The sequence below is a fragment of the Bos taurus genome, chromosome 18 (assembly GCF_002263795.3).
Source record: "Bos taurus isolate L1 Dominette 01449 registration number 42190680 breed Hereford chromosome 18, ARS-UCD2.0, whole genome shotgun sequence".
NCBI lineage: Eukaryota > Metazoa > Chordata > Mammalia > Artiodactyla > Bovidae > Bos > Bos taurus.
The window spans coordinates 54,204,554-54,224,174 of record NC_037345.1 but is presented as its reverse complement, the minus strand read 5'-3'; the positions used below and the strand labels follow the sequence as shown (position 1 = coordinate 54,224,174).

The 19,621-nt window shown below is 47.4% G+C and overlaps 1 protein-coding gene across 5 annotated transcripts in view; it reads right to left on the bottom strand.

Moving 5' to 3' along the window:
- The window catches only part of SAE1 (SUMO1 activating enzyme subunit 1), a 62,258-nt gene that overhangs the window by 8,285 nt on the left and 34,352 nt on the right, over nucleotides 1-19,621 (bottom strand). For 2 of the 5 annotated variants that reach the window (XM_005219191.5, XM_010815008.4), the window contains 3 exons: nucleotides 19,222-19,327; nucleotides 18,847-18,927; nucleotides 1,569-1,713 (listed from right to left, as the gene is read on the bottom strand). In XM_005219191.5, coding sequence (XP_005219248.1) covers nucleotides 1,569-1,713; nucleotides 18,847-18,927; nucleotides 19,222-19,327 — 332 coding nt within the window. 5 annotated transcript variants of the gene reach the window in all.

Below are 19,621 nucleotides of genomic sequence, written 5' to 3'. Positions count from 1 at the left end.
CCTCTCACTTAAAGGGCAATAGAGAGGGAGTGCCTGAGCACGGGAGGGCATAGACATGAGGGCATAGACACGGGAGAGCTGTTTCTGCAAAGAGGACTGGGAGGGTGGGGGGAATACAACACTCTGTGGAGAGGAAACCAGCCAGCAGCGAGACAGGCTGTGAGCAGTGAGGCTGTGGCTCTCTCCTTCTGGGAAGTGGGGGCTCTGCCACTGGCTGGTGATGCCTAAGCAGGCCATTCATCACTCTCAATGCCCAAATCGGTCACTCGGCTGCACACTCATGGCCTGGCACTGGCACTAGGTGTGCTCACTGGCCCGGATGGGACTACTGAAGCCGGACACCTGTGGGAACCTGTTCTCCGTGGGCCGTCCCCCGGGACAGGGACCCCATCCCAGGCGGTGGTGTCATTAGCCCCTGAACTCCCTCCCGCTGCCAACTTACAAGAGTGCCTGGTATCCAGGTGCCTCTTTCTGGCTGAGGGCTCAGCAGGCGATTCCAAGCCCCACTGCTGGTCTTAAACTGGCTGAGGCTTGTCAGTGTCTAAGTGAGGTCCCCAGACATGAGTACACAAGGAAAAGACTAGGGAAGGGTGGGACCACCATTCACTTTCTTGCTGAATAGGAACCAAGGTACTAGGCTGTCCCCAGGGATCAGTGGTGTGGGCAAATCTTGGTCAGCTACTTACTAAAACCTTGGACACGTGACTGTATCTTTCGGAGCCTCAGTTAACTCACAGGGAAATAATAATACACCCTTTAAGGACTTTAACAACCATATGGCTGCACTGGTAAAGCACTGAAAGCCTTCACTACACCGTGCTTCCATTATTATCTGTGTAACCTCAGGCTAGTGACTGGACTTCTCTGAGCTCTAACTCAGCTTCCCCTCTCCTATAAAATGGGGTCTTGTCAAGACAGGGTACATACACAAAGCAGCTACCACAGTGCCTGGTACTGTAATAGCTGCTCAGTAGATTCTAGCCATCATTATTGCAGCTACAAGCGGGGCACAGCAAGGCAGCTTACAGAGTCCCTCAAAGATGCGGAGAGAGAGTGGAAGTAAGCAGATGATCCCAAAACTGTCTGGGAGGGATTCCTAACTTAGTCTCCCTTTGGAGAGACCAACAAACCCAAAACCTGACTGTGTATAAGAACAAAGGACTGGTCCCTGAGGCTGAAAGCATCGCAGTGCCCAGGGGTGAAGATGCTGGGAACAAGGATGCCATTGCAGCCGAGGGTATAAACTGATGGGTCATCAGCGGAGGGCAAGGGCAGTATCTACCAAATGATAAACCCATCCTTCTGACCCGCCACTCCCTTGACCCTGCAGTTATATCTGAACACATACAAGGTCACCTCCATTTTTCATATACTGTTGTTATACCAACAGAGGGGCGGAGGGCTGCGGGGTGGGTGTGGGTGTGGGTGTGTGTGTGGCAGAATGTGGCAAAGGAGGCTCTCTCCTCAGGGCTTTTCAGTCTTAGTAAAGCATCTCTCCAAATTAGGGCAAATGCTAAACACAGACATTTATCAATCTAAACTCAACTGTGATAAATAGTCAGACCAACCTGACAAAGTCTTCAGGAAGCAGATCAGGATTGACACCCAGGGCGTCAAGCACATCATTCCGTATCTGGAGCAACAACTCAGAATCTTCCCCAAAGGTATCAGAACTAGGATCTCTTCCTTTATCTGTGCGAAACTTCAGGAGCACTGGGAAAGGAAGAAGCCAGGTTAAAAAAGCAAGTCTTTTCACAACTGAAAAGAAAATGATGTGATCAAAAAAGGTCTTAATTTCCAAAACATACAAAGAGCTCATAGAACTCAAATGGGCAGAAGACCTGAATGAACATCTCTCCAAAGAAGACATACATGTGGCTGACAGGCTCATGAAAAGACGCTCAATGTCACTAACCAACAGAGAAATGCAAATCAAAACTACAAAGAGGTAGGTACCACCCCACACTGGTCAGAATGGCCCTCAATTAAAAAAAAAAATCCGCAAATAATAAATGCTGGAGAGGCTACAGAGAAGAGGGAACCCTCCTACATTGCTGGTGGGAATGTAAACTGGTGCAGCCACTATGGCAAACAGTATGGAGGTTCCTCAAAAAAAAAAAAAAAAAAAAAGAGTTGCCATATGATCCAGCAATCCACTCCTGGGCATGTATCTAGACAAAACTGCAATTCAAAAAGACACATGCAGCCCCATATTCAAAGCAGCACTATTCACAATAACCAAGACATGGAAACAACCTAAATGTCCATCGACAGATGAACGGATAAAGAGGCTGTGGTGTGTATACACAATGGAATATTGATTCAGCCACAAAACAGAATGAAATAAAGCCATGTGCAGCAAGAGGGATGGACCCAGAGATTATCATACCAAGTGAAGTACGTCAAAAAGAGAAAGACAAAAACCACATATCACTTATACGTGGGATCTAAAATGCGACACAAATGAACTTATCTACGAAATAGTAACAGGCTCACAGACCCAGGGAACAGACTCGTGGCTGCTAAAGGGGAAGGACGGATTGAGAGTTTGGGATTAGCAGATGTAAGTTATTATATATAGAACGGAATAACAACAAGATCCTAAGGTATAGCTCAGGGAACTATATTCAATAACCTGTGATAAAGCACAGTGGAAAAGAATGTCTGTATATGTGAATCAACTTTGCTGTAGAGCAGAAATTAACACAACACTAAATCAACAGTACTTCAATAATTTTTTTCGTAATAAATACTTACAAATGTTGATAATAAAACAAATTTTTTTCATTCTACAGGAAGTACATTAATTAAAATGTGGGCCAAGTGAAAGGTTAACACTTTTCATTTATTCAACAAACACAGTCAGAAAGGTAATCAAATAATGACAAAAATGACTAAAATTCCTGTGACGAGAGCCATGACAGTACAACAGAGTCTGACATCCTCTATAGGGTCTGTTAAGCAAAGCTTCCCTGCGTCAGCACCATGAGTGAAGTCTGTGTGGGTTTGGGAAGAAAGGTCCAAGAAGCTTTTAGCGCAGGGAAAAGGCCCTGTTCTGACCCAGGAGAGACGTCAGGTGGAGGAGGCATGCATGCTAGGCACAAGTTCAAAGGATGAACTGCTTCCAGCCAGAAGAGGCCAGCCAAGGGCTCGGACACATCAGACAGGCGGATCGTTACAAACAAACCCTCCCGTACTTAATACTACTGCTACGTCAACCTCCAGAAAGGGATGTTTCATTTTGGATGTGAACTAGAGGAAGTGTTCAGATGATGGCAGCAAATCAGAGCTACCGTGGAACGAGCCCTGAACAAGACTTGAACTTGTAAGCCAAATGAAAAGACACAGGCATGAACAGAAGACCGATCAAAACATGAGCCCCTTCCACTGCCTCGTCCAGATGTTATTGCAGGCGGGCTGGGGGGCACTCTTGTCCCCACCATGCTCTCCAAGGCAGGCAGAGCCTCCTCTCCAGGCAGTGCTCCTCCCACAGCACACAGGCTGTTTTGGAGCAAAGGGAGAGATAGTAGATCCTGGGGGGCCCTGGGAGGGCCCTTCACACTCACAGTTCACCAAGTGCTTCCACTAAGTCTCATCAGTGTTTGCTGACGAGTTCACTGAAAAAGTGAACTCATCCCCCAAATCATACTCCCTCCCTCTCAGTACAAGGAGCTCTCCTCTAAAAGTTAAAGGTGAATGGGCAATTGTTGTGGGGCTCTTTAAAAATGCAAATGTTTGGATCTAACCTCAGACTAGGGAATCATCAACCTTCTCTTTGTTTTCTTCAGACTCACACACAGTTTTTGTGATGAGCAGCCCAGTGGAGAACAGCTCTCCAAGAAGTAGTAAGAATTCATTCATTCGCCAGCATGAGTGAGCAGGGCTGACCTAGGTGTGCCCGGTGGACTTAGGTGCCAGAGTCCAGTGGTGAGCAAGGTCTCTGCAGCCTGAAGGTGATGGGGGAGGACAGGATATTAAAGGCCAGGACAGACAGCTCCACTGCAGCCTGAGAGAAGTTCATAAACAGTTATACAGAGTTCTCAGAAGACCCCACACAGTGGAGGTCCGGGTTAAAGAAGATGCAAACTGCTGCTGGGCTATGCTTTTCTCAGTGCCAGTATCTGAGAAAGACTGCTAGTCACACGCCCTGGACAGGGCTCTGCACATCAGAGGGCTTGTCCTCTTTTCTTTAGAAGGTTCCAGAACACCTGCTTCGGATACTGTTTGCAGTCTGGGAATGTTACTCTCCTCTCTCTTCCAAGAATACAGCTTCTACAACCCTTGATTCGGCCCGACCATTTGGCAGCCAACTCAAAGCCAATGTCCATCCGGATGCTGGCTAACACGGACATGCCATTACCTAAGTTCAACTTCTACCTCTGCAGATGTGTCGCTGGGATTCTGATCTGGACTAAACAAGTGCCTTCAGGCGAGTGTGTGGGGACAGGGTGGAGGAAAGGCTGTGGAAGTGGTGAGGAATCACTGAGACCGAGCCTCTTTGCCAGCAAGGTCCTGTGAAGACAAATGAACCTGGAAATCTCCGGTCCAGTCAAGAGGACATTCTAAGCGGACGGTATCAAATGTCAGCCCTCATCCTGTCCATCACTCTGGAGAAGACAGACCCAGTGTGCACGTCAGTGTTGCCTGAGCAGATGCTTGTAATGCACAGTCCAAGGGCCAGGGAGAAGCAGGTGGGAAGCGAATGAGGCTGCAGGACTGCGGCTGGGGCCCTGCCTCTTCTGTGTCACTGGGCAGAAGCACGAACTGTCACAAGGGACACCAGAGAGGCTCATTTTTTAAGCCCTCGCCGCAAAACTTTTCACCTTCTGGTTATGGAACACAGCTCTTGAAGCAAACTCAGACTATTGTAACAACTCCAAAACAAACAGTGCCTACTCCATGCCAGGCACCTTTCTAAACCTTTTATGTCCACAATAACCAAGGGAGGGAGGGAGGTCCTGATACGCTCGCTTCCCCCCTTCACAGGTGAAGGAACTGAAGTCCAGAGACTGAACAGTTTTTTCCATGGGACTGCCAATGAGGAGTGGCACAGAACTGCCAATGCTGGCACTCAGAATCTCTGCTTCTGAACCCTAACTGACGCAGCAGAAATCCAGGACCATGAGGAATGCAGCCCAAGGACCCCAGGTGGTCTGGCTCTTTGCCCGCCACCTTAAGAGAACTCCTGCTCGACCACATTTTGGTGAGATGCATTTTCCAGACGGGCCCTGCTCTCTCTCAACTGGTCCATTCATTTTAAGTTCCTAGCTCTTCGGGTGAGAAGAGGAGGCAGGGGCCATAGGAGCCCTGGCCCATCCATCTTCAGAGGGTAAGACCGGTTTCATCTCGGAAAAAAAGAAGGCGGCGCTCAGAGGACGAGCAGAGGCCGCCAGCAGCTGGCCCCGCTGTTTCTCTGGGCCCCTTGCCTGTTCCTGGTGCGGGCCGCCTGGACGTGGGCCGGCAGCCTGGCACCGTCTAGAGGCCTCACTGACCACATCTGAAGTTCGCGCAGGGCCTCCGGGACGGGGGCCAGTCACTCCAGCCACTTATTTGCAGCAAAGCAAACAGAGGCTGTATTCTGTACTCTTTTTTTTTTTTTCTTCCTTTAATGTCAGCACTCCAGTGAGCAGGGCTGGAGGGGGCGGGAAGAAGCCCAGTGTTCTAGACGGGCAGCAGCCTCAGAACTGACCGGAGCCCCTGACGGGTTCTTGCTTATTAAAGTCTCCTCTTTGTTCTGTCATCTGCCCTCCCAAATGGCCAGACATACACACATCACTGTTGACTCTGCATTTCTGGAGAGCACCTCCCAGCCAGTTTCCAGATTATGAAACTATTCTGTGAAGATCAAATACTGTTAGGGATGCCAAAAGATGACTCATCGAAACATATCAAAACACTGCACAAAATCAGAGTTCCAAACTTGATTAACTTCCTCTGAACCTTTTAATTAACTCAGGCTGCTGAAGTCCGGAGGTGGGGGGTGACATTCACTGCTACTGAGGACAGACTGGGGTCTCTGCTAGAGTTCAGGACTCGCCCATGCAACGGAGGAGACAAACTCTGAAAGGGAGACACTAAGCACCTTTTCCTGGATTAGAAGAAAAACTGTACATGTGGATAAACTACTACTTTTGCAAAGAGAAATTAACCCAAATTCAAATTTAATCTGAATCAGACTACTAGATTAGTGTTATAATAGGAATCTGGGAAGCTATATTATTAATTATTCTATTTCTTTCTGAAAACTTTCATTGCATTTAAATGGCACAATTATATTTAGCATAATCACTAAGGCCATTCAAAAACTCCATTATTTTTGTAGGAAAAAAAATGAAGTCAACGTTGCAAACTAGCTCCAACCCAATTGCTGTTCCCCAAAAGAATTCATCTAAAGGAAGAAAGCCAAATCTCTGTAAAACTGCCTGGCTGGTGCCTAGAACTGTTCTATACCAGACACCCCCGCCTCACACCACTGGTGCTTCCCAACATTCTCCCCAAACTGGCTCACTCAAGAGACTCATCATCTCTGGGAATGGCCTGGAAATCGGATCCACTCCTGGGTGACATACATCTCCAAGAAAATGAAAAGGCGAGTTATCCTCTTAGCCAGCAGCCCATTTCCTAAGGCAAGACACCAGGTCTCCTCTTTAGTCAACTGTTCATTCAATAAACACACAGCGAGCACAGCCTCTGTGCCGGGGCCCGAGTGCAACAGAGCAAGCTGCACGCTCTGCCGTTCCGAGTATGTGTGAGGGCGACACACATCACAATGCACGGTAACGAGAGGCAGCACGAGAGGAGGAGCTGAGCGAGCACGACGGGGAGGAGAGGGCGGTCTCCCCGAGCAGCCGGACACCCCCTGCCCACCAGGCACAACCACCACATTTCGGCAGGTCCTCCAGGCCTGAACGCTGACCCTTGCCACCTCCTGCCCTTGGAACTTGCCCGTGCTGCTCATCAGGGACCACTGTGCCCTCTCTGTGCAGAGCCCTTCCCCGGGCCTGGGCAGCCTGGAACCAGCAGATAGCTCTGACCCCTGATCTAAATCACTGTAACACTGGACCCTGACAACATCCCTAAGCCTCCTCCATAAAATGGGAAGCATCACAGCACTGAACTCATGCGGTTTAAGGATGAACAGAATGAATACAGGCCAGGCACCTTGGCCGGTGCCAGGGGAGCGTCGGGTCCATGGTGCTACTCCGGAACTGTCCGACCTCCATAAACCCACCCACATGGCCCTCAGAGAGGCTGACACACTGGCCTATGCTGTGACTCCTCACATGACTGAGACCACCACCAACTCAACAGTGAGCTCAGCAGGCGACCGTGCTTTGGCTCTAAATCGTGCATACTCCAGTAACTCTCCGCACCTTGCTCTTGGCCTTCATGGTCTCCATCACAATTTGAAACTTCATAGTCAAAGTGTGGGCTCACCTGTACGAAGATGGACCCGTCTCCTCACCAGCCTCTGGGGCTCTGCAGGGCAGACACACATCTGTCACATTCACCATTACCTACTGAGTGCCCAGCACGGGGCGGGCCCCCACGGCACACACTGAGCAAGTGTCGGTGCTTGGAGAAGGAAGGAAAGGAGTCACAGGGCGAGAAGGCTCACAACAAGGTGGCACAGGCCCCCACAGATCTAACCAGCCTGTTCCTGTGCTGACTGAACTGAATGGAGACCGCAAGATACCCAGGATGGTTCTGTTTCTTACCAAGGAATGTTCAGCCAGAGAAAAAAAGGAAAAAAAAAAAGACACACAGTGTACCACATCTGCCTCAAGAGGGAAACAAGATAGAAGCCTGCTTTTCAAGGCCACATTTGAGGGCCAAAGATGCAGAAGAGCCGGTCCACGGGCGTGGAGCTCAAAGGAGGGAAGGGGCTGGGCTGGAGGAAGCAGAGGCACGGTCTCCCGGAACCCCCATGAGGGCCTACTGGCTCTCAGCCTCTCTCACCTTTCAAGGCATCTGGTGGCATCTGGTCATCTGCTCAGCTCAGCTCCACCCCACTACCCGCTTCATTTACCTTTCTTAGTGTTCCTCTTTAACCCAGAAACTTGAAAGTATGTGCATGCACATATTCCTTCATTTATTTTCTTGTCCACAAACATTTCCTGAGCACCTGCACACCACCTCCACCCCATATGCTGAGCCGTGCTGGGACCCAAAAGGCGGAGACCACAGTCCACAGAGGGCACGCACATAAGCCCCTGTCTGTCACCACGGCCGCCCGGGCCTTTGACCTCTTTCTCCAGAGAACTTCACCCCCAGATTGGCCTGCCCTGAAGACTTTTTCTGAAACACCCCTGCTGAGCACCAAGTCCTGGCCATCCTTTCATCTCGCCAATGAAAGCTAGTCTCTGACCACATTCCATCTCAGTTCAGCAGAGAGAGAAAGAAAGCTGTCTGGTTATTTACAGCTTGCTGTCTTCTGAAGAAAACCTGAGGCAGCTGGATGAAAGTTGTTGATGGGAGAAAGGGGAGTCCTGCTTCTCAGAAATGACCTGCTGGGTTTTGCCTACCAAATGAAAGACCCAGATTACTCAACCTGAGCATGCAGCGGAGAGACTGGCTCACCCAGCCGTGCAAAGGTGCAGTACTGAGCGGCTTTATAAAAGGTCAGGCCCTGTGGCCAGTGATTTAATTATGTGCAAATGGTTGCCGCCGTTATTTATGCCACAATCTGGAAACAATCTCACATCCAATAATAGGATGATTACATAAAATATGATTGGAGTAGGAAATGGCAACCCACTCTAGTATTCTTGCCTGGAGAATCCCATGGTCAGAGGAGCCTGGTGGGCTACGGCCCATAGGATCACAAAGAGTTGAACATGACTGAGCGACTAAGCACGCATATAAAATATGACAGATTGACCAAATGGAGTATTATTCAGCTATCAAAATTATGTTTAAGCAGTTTTTAGTCACATGTTTGTTTCCTTAACATTTAGGTTTTTAAAACAGGGGCAGGTAATAGCCTATACTCAGAACGAGCTCTTCTAATAAAAACAGAATGAGGTGGGTGCAACTGTGACCATCCTCCTGTCCAAGGTGGGAAACTAAGGCTTGGGCTTCTGATAGATTCCAAAATCACTACACCTCTAACCTCTATGTTGTACTGCCTCCCTGGAAGCAGAGAGAAGAGAGAATACAGACTGGTTTAAAAAAAGAAAAGAAAGTGTACTGGGATGACCCAGAGGGAGGGTATGGGGAGGGAGGAGGGAGGAGGGTTCAGGATGGGGAACACAGGTATACCTGTGGCGGATTCATTTTGATATTTGGCAAAACTAATACAATATTGTAAAGTTTAAAAATAAAATAAAATTTAAAAAAAAAGAAAGAAAAGAAAAAAGAAAACCACTTCAAATGAACTTAGTTTCCCATCCCAGAATCCATCAGTTTAGAATAATGCAAACCACCCATTCAGACTCCATCTGGCCAAATATTCTATTTCTCCTTAAAAGACAACAACAACAAAAAACAATTATTATTTTAAAACAAAAATTAAAAACAATTTTTCCCCCCAGTTGTGCTGTGCAGCATTCCCAGCCAGGGATCAAACCCGTGACCCCTGCAGTGGAAGCATGAATCCCAACCACCAGGGAAGTCCCCCATTTCTCTTCTTTAAAAAAAAAAAAAAAAAACCCACAAAACAACGGTCTAATGATTCCTGAGCTTGACTCTCATCTTTACAATGGAGCAGTCTGAGAAGTCTGTAACTTACAAAAAGAAGGGGACATAAACATTCTGAAATGCTGAGGCAGGTTATATAGAGGCCAAGTGTGGAGCTCCCTGGACCCCGAGTGCTTGGCCCCGTCTCCCAGCGTGGCCAGCCGCACCCTCGGCTCACAGAGCTGTTCTGACAGAACCCTCTCCATTCACACTCCCCTGCCTGGTCACAAGCAGCAGGGAGACAGGGGCTTTTCTCCAGCCCAGCACTTGAGTGGCACATGACCTTGACTCTGGGCATCTGCTGCTCTCCACCAACCGCTCTTACCCAGGGAAGATGGCACAGGACATTCCCGTGACTGTTGTCTGACAGTCAGGGAAGAGATGTGAGGCTTTCAACCAGAATCGCAGCTGGGCTGGGGCCCGAGAGCAGCTCAAACACAAGCTAACAACGGGGGTGGGGGAGACACGGGCCTGCAGAGAAGACAAGGCAGGTTGCTGACAATGTTGCCCATTATTTCAATCTGGCCACGGTGGGCCTCAGTTTCCCATCTGCAGAAGTGGAACAAGAAAACGTCACGGGTTCTTGTGATGTTCAGACTTTAAAAAATGGACATAATGCCATAAGTATTAATTAGTAAGGTGAATAGCTGAAGTCTGACTGAGCGCTTTGAGGGACGTGGTATTTATTGGGGGATGCTTAAACACTTACTAGGTTTGGTGACCCTGGACAAATGACTTAAGCTTCTTTCAGACTCTATTTCCGTCTGTGAAAATGAGATGGTCATAGTAAGATCTGCTCTCATGAGAGTGCCTTGTTGGTTAGTCAACAAGGACCTACTGTATAGCACAGGGGCTCTACTCAATATTCTGTAAGAATCTCTATCAGTAAAGAATCTGAAAAAGAATGAACACATGTATATGTATATCTGAGTCACTTGGGTTGTACACCTGGAACTAACACAACATTGTAAATCAATTATATGCCAATAAAAATTAAAAAGTAAAAAAAATTATGAATGCACAAGATGTGCCTGGCCCGCATTTGTTAATCCCTGTGACCCCAGTGGCAGACTCCAGGTTATGTGCCTCTTTTTCAGGTTGAGGAATGGAGCACAAGCCTAACAGAGCTGGTTCTCCAGCAAGAGTCTCTACCCGCTGACGGCAGTGAAGCCCAGGACTGCACTCACGGCTCACCTCTGCCCTCCCCCTCACCTCTCCACTCTGTGTGGCACTGCCTTCTTCCTTTCTGAATGACTGTGGTCTGCGTTTTGTACCACTGATAAGACAAGTGGCACCAGAAAAAAAAAACCAAACAAAAAAAAAAGAAACACAACAAAACCCACCACTTCTTTCTTCTTCCCTCCCTACAAATTATTTTTAAACATCTGTGGTTATGACAGCAGCAAATCAACAAGCACTCAGAGGCTGCCCCATTATCGGAACCCATTTCCCTGTGGCCGTCTCTTCCTCAGCAGTTCTTGTCATCGCTGGACAGCAAAACACCGGCGGGGTAGCACCGGGCCCAGCTACTGGCAATGGCTGGTGTGCAAAGGTTACAGGTTCTAAAATAAGAAGTTCCTCCTGAAGAGAACTGATCACCCAATCAAGCTGAGGTCTAGAGACAAAGTCAGTTAAAAATCATAAAAACAGGTAGGCTGGGAGTGTGGCGGGGGCAGGGGGAACTGAGGAAGGAGGAGTCAAGGAAACTAAGTTTTCTAACCATAAAAAAGTTAAAACTGTCCATTATAAGAAACCTTGCCAAAGAATCTCTGCAGTGATGAGGAAGAATGAGGCACAAAATACTAGAAAGTTCTGGAAGAATACACATGAAATGGCAGTTTCCTCTGAGACATCCGAGTATTTTACTAAGAAGGTTAACATTAAAAGAAGACAGAACAATTTCTAAGGCTCTCCTATACATGATCTTTGGGAGGAGGTTATCAATGTCTCCCCCATTGCTATATGAGAAAACAGAGGCCATAAGGTGAACTATACGACAGAGTGGAACCAAAATGCCTTTCTTCCAAATCCAAATCTGGAGACATCAAGGTTCTAGGGGTAGCAGAAAGTAGACATGAACTCCAAGCTTGCTGGGCTAGACTTAGGAACCAAGAACAACCGGCCACCTTAGAAAAGATTCTAATCCCCACAGCGGGCCCCAGGTCTGACCTACCGGTTCCAAGGAAGCCCGCTTCACTGTGTGTTTCCCCCAAACAAGAATATTCTCACAGAGCCACAAAGTGATCAAAACTGAAAATTAACCATCGGTAGGGTATTACTATGTACTCAACAGATCTTTTTCAAATTTTACTGACAGTCTCACTGATGTCTTTGAAAGCAAAAGCAAAAAAAAATATATCTGCTTTCAGATCCAGTCTGGGAAGTCCGTGTTCCATTTAGTTACCCTGTCTCTTCATCCTTCTTTAATCTGAAATGGAATTCCTGGGTCTTTAATGACACTTTTGAAGAGTACAGGCCATTTATTTTATAGAATCTCCTTCAGTCCAAGTGTGTCTGATGTTTCCCCATAACTGGGCTGAGATCACCCATGTTGGGCCGAGAACCAGAGGCCACCGCTGGCTGGCTCAGCAGAGCGGCGCTACTTACACTATCTCCTACCTGCTCAGTGCGTCCACACGGGACGCGTGAGACCTACTGTCCTATTCTTGGAATGTTAACTGTGATCTCTTGGTGGAGGGACAACCTGCTGGGTTCTCTAGTCTCTCTCTGTAATAAATCAAAAAGTATCTTGGGAAGACATCTATGCTGCTTCACAGCCTACTTTTAGCATCCATCAATGATCCTTAAAACAATGATCCTTAAAACTACTACTATGATGGCCAAACACAGATTTCTTTTAATCTTCCTCATTCTTGCTGTATTTATTCTTCTTCTTCTGTTTAAAAAAAAATAAACTCTCCCCTCTCCCTCATTTATTTATTTATTCTCCCTCATTTACTTATATATTTATCAGTATAGGTTCATGAGTTATTTTATTCTATGGGCTGTAATCAACTACGATCATGATTTACCTGATCCTCAAATTCTCCCAGATTTGATCAGTAGGCGCCCCTTCAAACTGACTCCTGTGACCTTCACGCAGACACGACTGTGATTCTCTGTACACGTCCTCACTTTCGGGCAGTGCAGGATGTTCCAAGCACATCTGTACATTTCCTACCCCAGGCCCAAAACCAGCCCTTTCTCCAAGGAGTCCTGGTTCTCAGCATGTTAACAACCATGAAGTCTGTTCATGGCTATTAGTTCTAAAAGCCCTCTCAATTGGTTAGAGCTGGAAAATACATATGTATAAATGTGAACACATGAGGACTTTCCTGGTGGTCCAGTGGCTAAGACTCTGCACTCCCAATGTAAGGGACCTGAGTTCTAGCTCTGGTCAGGGAACTAGATCCCACCGCCCACGACTAAAAAGATCTTGCATGCCGCAACTAAGATCCGGAGCAGCTAAATAAATAAATGTTTTTAAAAATAATAAAAAATGTAAATACATGGACACACACGCATCTATTTCTGTACCTACATATAATAAAACCATGAGTTCATCCAGATGACTCCAATTCCAATTGAACTAGAGAGGGTTTCCCAGGTGGCTCAATGGTAAAAAATCCTCCTGACAATTCATGGGACATGGGTTCAATCCCTCGGTCAGGAAGATCCCCTGGAGACGGAAATTAAAACCCACTCCAGTATTCTTGCCTGAAAAATCTCAGGGACAGAGGAGCCTGAGGGCTACAGTCCATGGGGTCACAAAGAGTCAGACACGACTGAGTGACTAAAACAAGGGGAAGTAACGAACTCCCCTTTCTGGCAATAAAAAAATGCAAGTCTCATTATCCACAATATATTTGCCTATTTGCTCCATCCAGGGCTTCCCTGGTGGCTGAGATGGTATCCTAGAATAAAGAGTAAATACGTTTCAGAATTTCTAACCCACACCACTGTAAAAAACAAACCTAACTCGAGTTCAATATTTGTTTACAGTTATTTTTTTAGTATGAGGGTCTATAGACAAAACAGCACATTCAAGAGCCACATGGGGTTATCATCTTAGCCCTGCCTCAGTCATGTCCTCGCCTGAAATACAGCATTTAACATGTCTTAAAATGAAACTGCAGATGAGTGAAGCGAGGCTTTGACACAGGCCAGGGCTCCCCTTCTCCTAGGGCAATGGTCTCCCTCCGACTGACTGGTCCTTTAGAAACCTGGGAGGTGTGCAACACTGCAGATGCCAGCCACTCTGAGCTGCTCCGATTCAGTACATCTGAGCTACAGCCAAGGGATCTGTATTTCAAACGTTCCCTGAGGGAGCCTGATATCCTCTGGGGAAACCACTGGCTCTAAGAATAAAAACATAAAAAAGTGAGGCCCCAGTCTCATGTCTGGCTGGCTCGCACCAAGCTCCAGCCTTGCGGGACCACGGTCTCCACCCTGCTGGCCGCCTGCAGGCGCTGCTTCTCTGGCCCACAACGCTCTCACCTCCCTCTACCACCTGGCAAATACCTATTCTTTAAAATCTGGCTCAGGTGTCTCCTCCTCTCTGAAGCCTTCCCAATTCCCCAAAGACACCCAGACCCCAAGTTCCTTGAGCTCTCAGAACAGTTTGCTTTCGACTGTCGAATAATTCACACATATTGAAAAACAGACCAGCACAACACGACAGCTTTGTCAATAGCCCTCTGTTACAGCTCCCCTCATGAGCAGGATTATCTATGCTTGTCTTTTCCATTGGCAAGGAGGCTTCTTCTTCCCGTGACGATCTCCAGGCACGAGATCTGGTGCATGGCAGGTGCTCCAAAAATGGTCTAAGATTATTTTCAGCATTAATTCTGTGGTTCAAAGACAGCCCAAGTACTTTTCCATGACTCGTCAGAACAGACTGAGAAAAGTTAGGATTGCCAAAGATTCTCTGCTCAGTAATTCACATCTCGAGATGAAGTCCATATCTTCCTGCTCTGGGCTAAACCTACGTGTTATTGTTCATGCTGGTAAGTGAATGCTGTTTCCATACAAGACTCAATTATTTTTAGCACTCCTGTTATGATAAACTCACAGTAACCTCAAAAAGAACAAATCAAAGTCAACTTTTTGCCACAGGAAACCAGCTCACACTTAATGTTTTGCAACATGCCATGGGAGAATAATAAAAAGATGAGACCTTTTGCTCACAGTTGGTAAGGCTGACTCTTGAGATAGTGGAAAATGCAGCAGGAAACGTGCAGTCTGGCCACTATCTTATGAAGTAAACTGGAAAAACACTCACACCCCAACAAGGCAAACGCACGCATACGGACAGCAGGGCTACTGTCTCACCGGGGGCTGGATGGTGAATGGGGTGAGGACCGTCCACACGTGCGGGACAAGCCAGAGCCGGGTGGCACTGGGATTGAAAGCCTGATGGCTCCCAGGGGAGCAGGGAGGCAGGAGGGGCCTCTGGGGACAGCAGCAGGGAGGGGGAAGAAATGACCAGACAGGCAGACTAGTCACTCAAGTATAAACTACTTGTCGAGCACCTACTAAGTGTTCCATTTGGGTTATCTGCAAGGTATCCTCCTATACGTATAACAGTCAAGTACTCTGACCTTGCACTCTGACCTCACCAGGAATTCCTAAGGCATCATCAGGTGTATCAGTCACATTCCTAGAAAGGCTCTTGGGGACAAACTCCAAGGACTGAGAAAAGCTGAAAACAACTTACATTTGATAAGACGAGTCACAAAAGACAGCATACCCAGAGAAACACATTTTGCAGCCAACAAGACAAATGAGGTCATTCTATGTATGCTCCAAGATCTTTTCCGAAGCACGTAAGGCCATCAAGTGAAAGAAAGCAAGTCGCTTAACACTTACAAGCTGAATTCTGGCAGAAGTCTAACCTGCCGGCCAGACTCCCCTAGGGAAAGAGATCATGAGAGCCATTGCCCTCCACTTCCAGAAGCTCAGTCCAGTCCTTAATCAAGCAGTTAATCACATGTGAAAAGCCCCCAGAAAGCTAACCAGCCCCTTATGCTCACTGCTGGGACACTAAGAGTTCCAGGTGCAGCATATCTGGAAAAACAAACAGGGCACAGGATGACCCATGAGGGCAAAACAAAGCAAAACATCAGGAATACGCAGGTGACAACATGCAAGAAAAGTTAGGACACGTCATCTGCTACAGAGAGAAAAGCGAAGGAAAATAACAAAATCAGGAGAATTGGGTGTGTGGGGCGCGGACGCGCGCGGTGGTGTAAAAGAACAAAATCAGGAGAATTGGGTTTTAGGCCTGATATTGCCACTGGTGTGCTGTATAGCCAGGAGGAGGAGGAGTCACTTCCCTTCTAGGCCTTATTCTTATAAGCTTAGAAGTGGACTCATCTATATGCCCAGTCAGAGAGGACTGCAGGCAGTGCTGTCGAGAGGATTCTGAGGCTCTGGGAGAAGTGGCCGGTCAACAAGGACGATTTCTTAGCCACATCTGCCCCAGGGGTGGAGGGAAGAGTGGGAAGCACACGGCTGCCAGCCTTGACCAAGATGGTATGACTTGTGGAGTTGCCTCCTTTTTTAAAATTCCCTATTACAAAACTATGGACTTCCCTCATGGCTCAGATGGTAAAGAATCTGCCTGCAATGCAGGAGACCTGGGTTAGATCCCTGGGTGGCGAAGATCCTCTGGAGAAGGAAATGGCAATCCACTCCGGTATTCTTGCCTGGAGAATCCCATGGACAGAGGAGCCTGGCAGGCTACATACAGTCCATGGGTTCGCAAAGAGTCGGACATGACTCAGTGGCACACACACACACGCATGTTACAAAACTATACACATGGACTTCCCTGATGGTCCAGTGGTTAGGAATCTGCCTGCCGATGCAGGGTACATGGGTTTGATTCCTGGTCTGGGAAGATTCCACATGCCGCAGAGCAACCAAGTCTGTGAGCCACAACTACTGAGCCCTCATTCTAGAGCCCATGCTCTGCAACAAGAGAAACCACCACAATAAAAAGCCCGCGCACCGCAACTAGAGAGTAGCCCCCACTCTCTGCAACTAGAGAAAGCGAAAACACAGCAACGAAGACCAAATGCAGCCAAAAAGAAAAAAAAAGAAAACTACACATAAAAATGGTTAAGGTGATAAACTTTATGGTGCGTGTTTTTATCATAATAAAGAAACTGTATATTATTAATTACGAACATAGTCTTAATCTCCAAATGCAAAGCTTTGAAACTAAAAAGAGAATTAGTTACCATTTAGAAGAGGGAAGTAAACACATGAAGTGTATTATAAAACAAACTGCTTTTTACAGGCAAAAAAACTAAAGCCTGACAGGATTGCTGCTATGATAATACCTACTCAAGAATGGAATTAAGGGTAAACTGAATCAACCCTAACACTAGAAAGCACCTCCGACCTCCAAGCACACAGCTAGATTAGACAGATCTCTAGGACTCGCTCTGGGCTAAGCCTCTTGCACGGGTATCATCCAAGCCTCACAAAAGCCCTCTGAGGCCAGCACTGTCACCACCCCCATGGTCAGAGGGGAATCTGAGGGCGCCTCTGGGAATTGAAGTCTGTGGCTCAACCTCACCCACCTGCCAGGACTGGAAGGCAGGTCTGTTTTGATTCCAAAGCGCCAGTTCTGAATGACCGTGAACCACTGCCTGCCATGTGCGAAGTGATATAAAGCTCCTGCTTCTTCATCACATCCTGTTGACTCCCCAGCCCCTTATAACTTCTGATGGTGATGCTCAGCAGAATCTACTTGGATGAAATATACACGTTCCCCCATCCTGTCTCCAGGGCATGAGTCCTGCCTCCCCATCTCAGTGACAGGCTCCTGAGGGCAGTGATGGCCATGGGCCTGTGTCTTTACCAATCTATCCCTTGTGTGTATAGAGGAGCGCACAGCAGCAGCTTCGTGTGCATGAGGCGAGGATCCAATGAGCTAACACTCACAGGGCACTGAGAATGGAGCATGCATGCTCTTATTACCTGGTACCTCATACGGTATTTAATTCATTAGATTTCAAAGACCCGGGCTGCTCAGGTCCCACCTCTTTTACATCTGCATTTGGTGTCCTCTTGGGCTTCCCAGGTGACGCGAGTAGTAAAGAACCCAGCTGCCAATGCAGAAGAGATGTAAGAGATGCAGGTTCGATCCCTGGGTTGGGAAGCTCCCTGGAGGAGGGCATGGCAGCCTGCCCCAGCACTCTTGCCTGGAGACTGCCATGGACAGAGGAGCCTGGCGGCTGCAGGCCACAGGGCCAGAGCTGGACACGACTGAGTGACTTTCACTCGGTGTCCTCTCAAGGCAAAACACAAGCCTCTCTGGGTCTCTGCCTCCTCAGCCCCGGAAACCAAACTGGGGATAATTCCTACCTTGTCCATCTCATGAGGGAGATGTGATGAGGAGGTGGACAAGAAAGTACTCTGGAAACTGCAAAAGGGTTGTAGATCAGGGTCTCTCAACCTCAACACTGCTGACTCTGGGGGCTCTCTCCCCACCCCAACACCAGTCATAATAACCAAAAATGTCTCCAGACACTTGCCTGGAGGGCAAGACTGCCCCTGGCTGAGGATCCCCAGGTTATGGTAAACTCAAATACTAGCTGACTCCTCTTATAACTGGCAGTTAGAAACACCAAGGCTATGCCCAAACCTCTGCAAATTAACAGCTGTTTACAGAGGGGTGTCTATGTACCACCAGTGAGGAGGGGGAGTTGAGAAGCACATCCCCATCAGTACAAAAATGTCAAGGTGATTCTTTTTTGGGGGGCTTTTCTGGTATTTTCTGTAACAGATACGGATTATTTTTATGCTAACAAACCCATGTGATTTACATACTTGCTCACCCTGAGAACAAGAGCAACCTCAATTTCTCTGTGCCTCAGCTCTCTTGTCTGTGAACTAAGGGATAACACATCAACTCCCACTGGCTCTTGCTAGTAAGCACTCGATGTTCATGATTACTGTTTTTAAAATAATATTAAAAAATTAAAGTACAGGGACTTTCCTGGAGTCCAGTGGTTAAGACTCTGTGCTTCCAATGCAGAGGGCAAGGGTACGATCCCTGGTCAGGGACCCAAGATCCCACATTCCATGGATATTTAAAAAAAAAAATAATAATAAAGTGCCAAGCACAAGAACACTGAGACGGCAACCAACACCTACCTAACGCCCTCTGAATGATGGTGAGAGATGGGAGAAAATCTCTCAGGAGAGGAACGCCGGTTTTGAGCACCAGGAAGAACTCTAAAGAGGGAACAGTGATGACAGGAGCTTGATTTATAACACTGTTATCTTGGGCTCAATTTCAGAAAGCAGTTCATTTCAACACATAATTAAAAAAAAACAGAAATTGTAAAGAAACTAGAGCTCAATGATGGGCCTCCTCTCCATTCACTCTGTTGTCCTAAGTGACCACTTAGAACCAACCAAGGGGGAACTAGGCTCAGGGCAACCTCAAGGAACCTTCTGGGTTCTGCAGACTCACATGCAGAAATGAGAGCACAAAGCGCGTGCCGAGAAACTGCTTTCAGGGCTCACCTTGAAGGAGGAAGTAATCTGGAGTCGTGCGCTTCAGAGCTGCCTTTGCTTTATCGCTGCTCCAGTCCACTTCCAGCGCCTCTTTGACGGAGCAGAAGACCACCTTCTGTTTAAAAAAAAAAAAAAAAAGACAAGATTGCTTAGGGATAAAATAGTGAAAGTTGCTCAGTCATGTCCATCTCTTTGTGACACCATGGACAATACAGTCCATGGAATTCTCCAGGCCAGAATACTGGAGTGGGTAGCCATTCCCTTCTCCAGGGGATCTTCCCAACCCAGGGATCGAACCCAGGTCTCCAGCATTGCAGGTGGATTCTTTACCAGCTGAGCCACAAGGGAAGCCCAAGGATAAAATACATTGACTTCAAATCACCAGGCAGTAACTCATCACCATTACTAG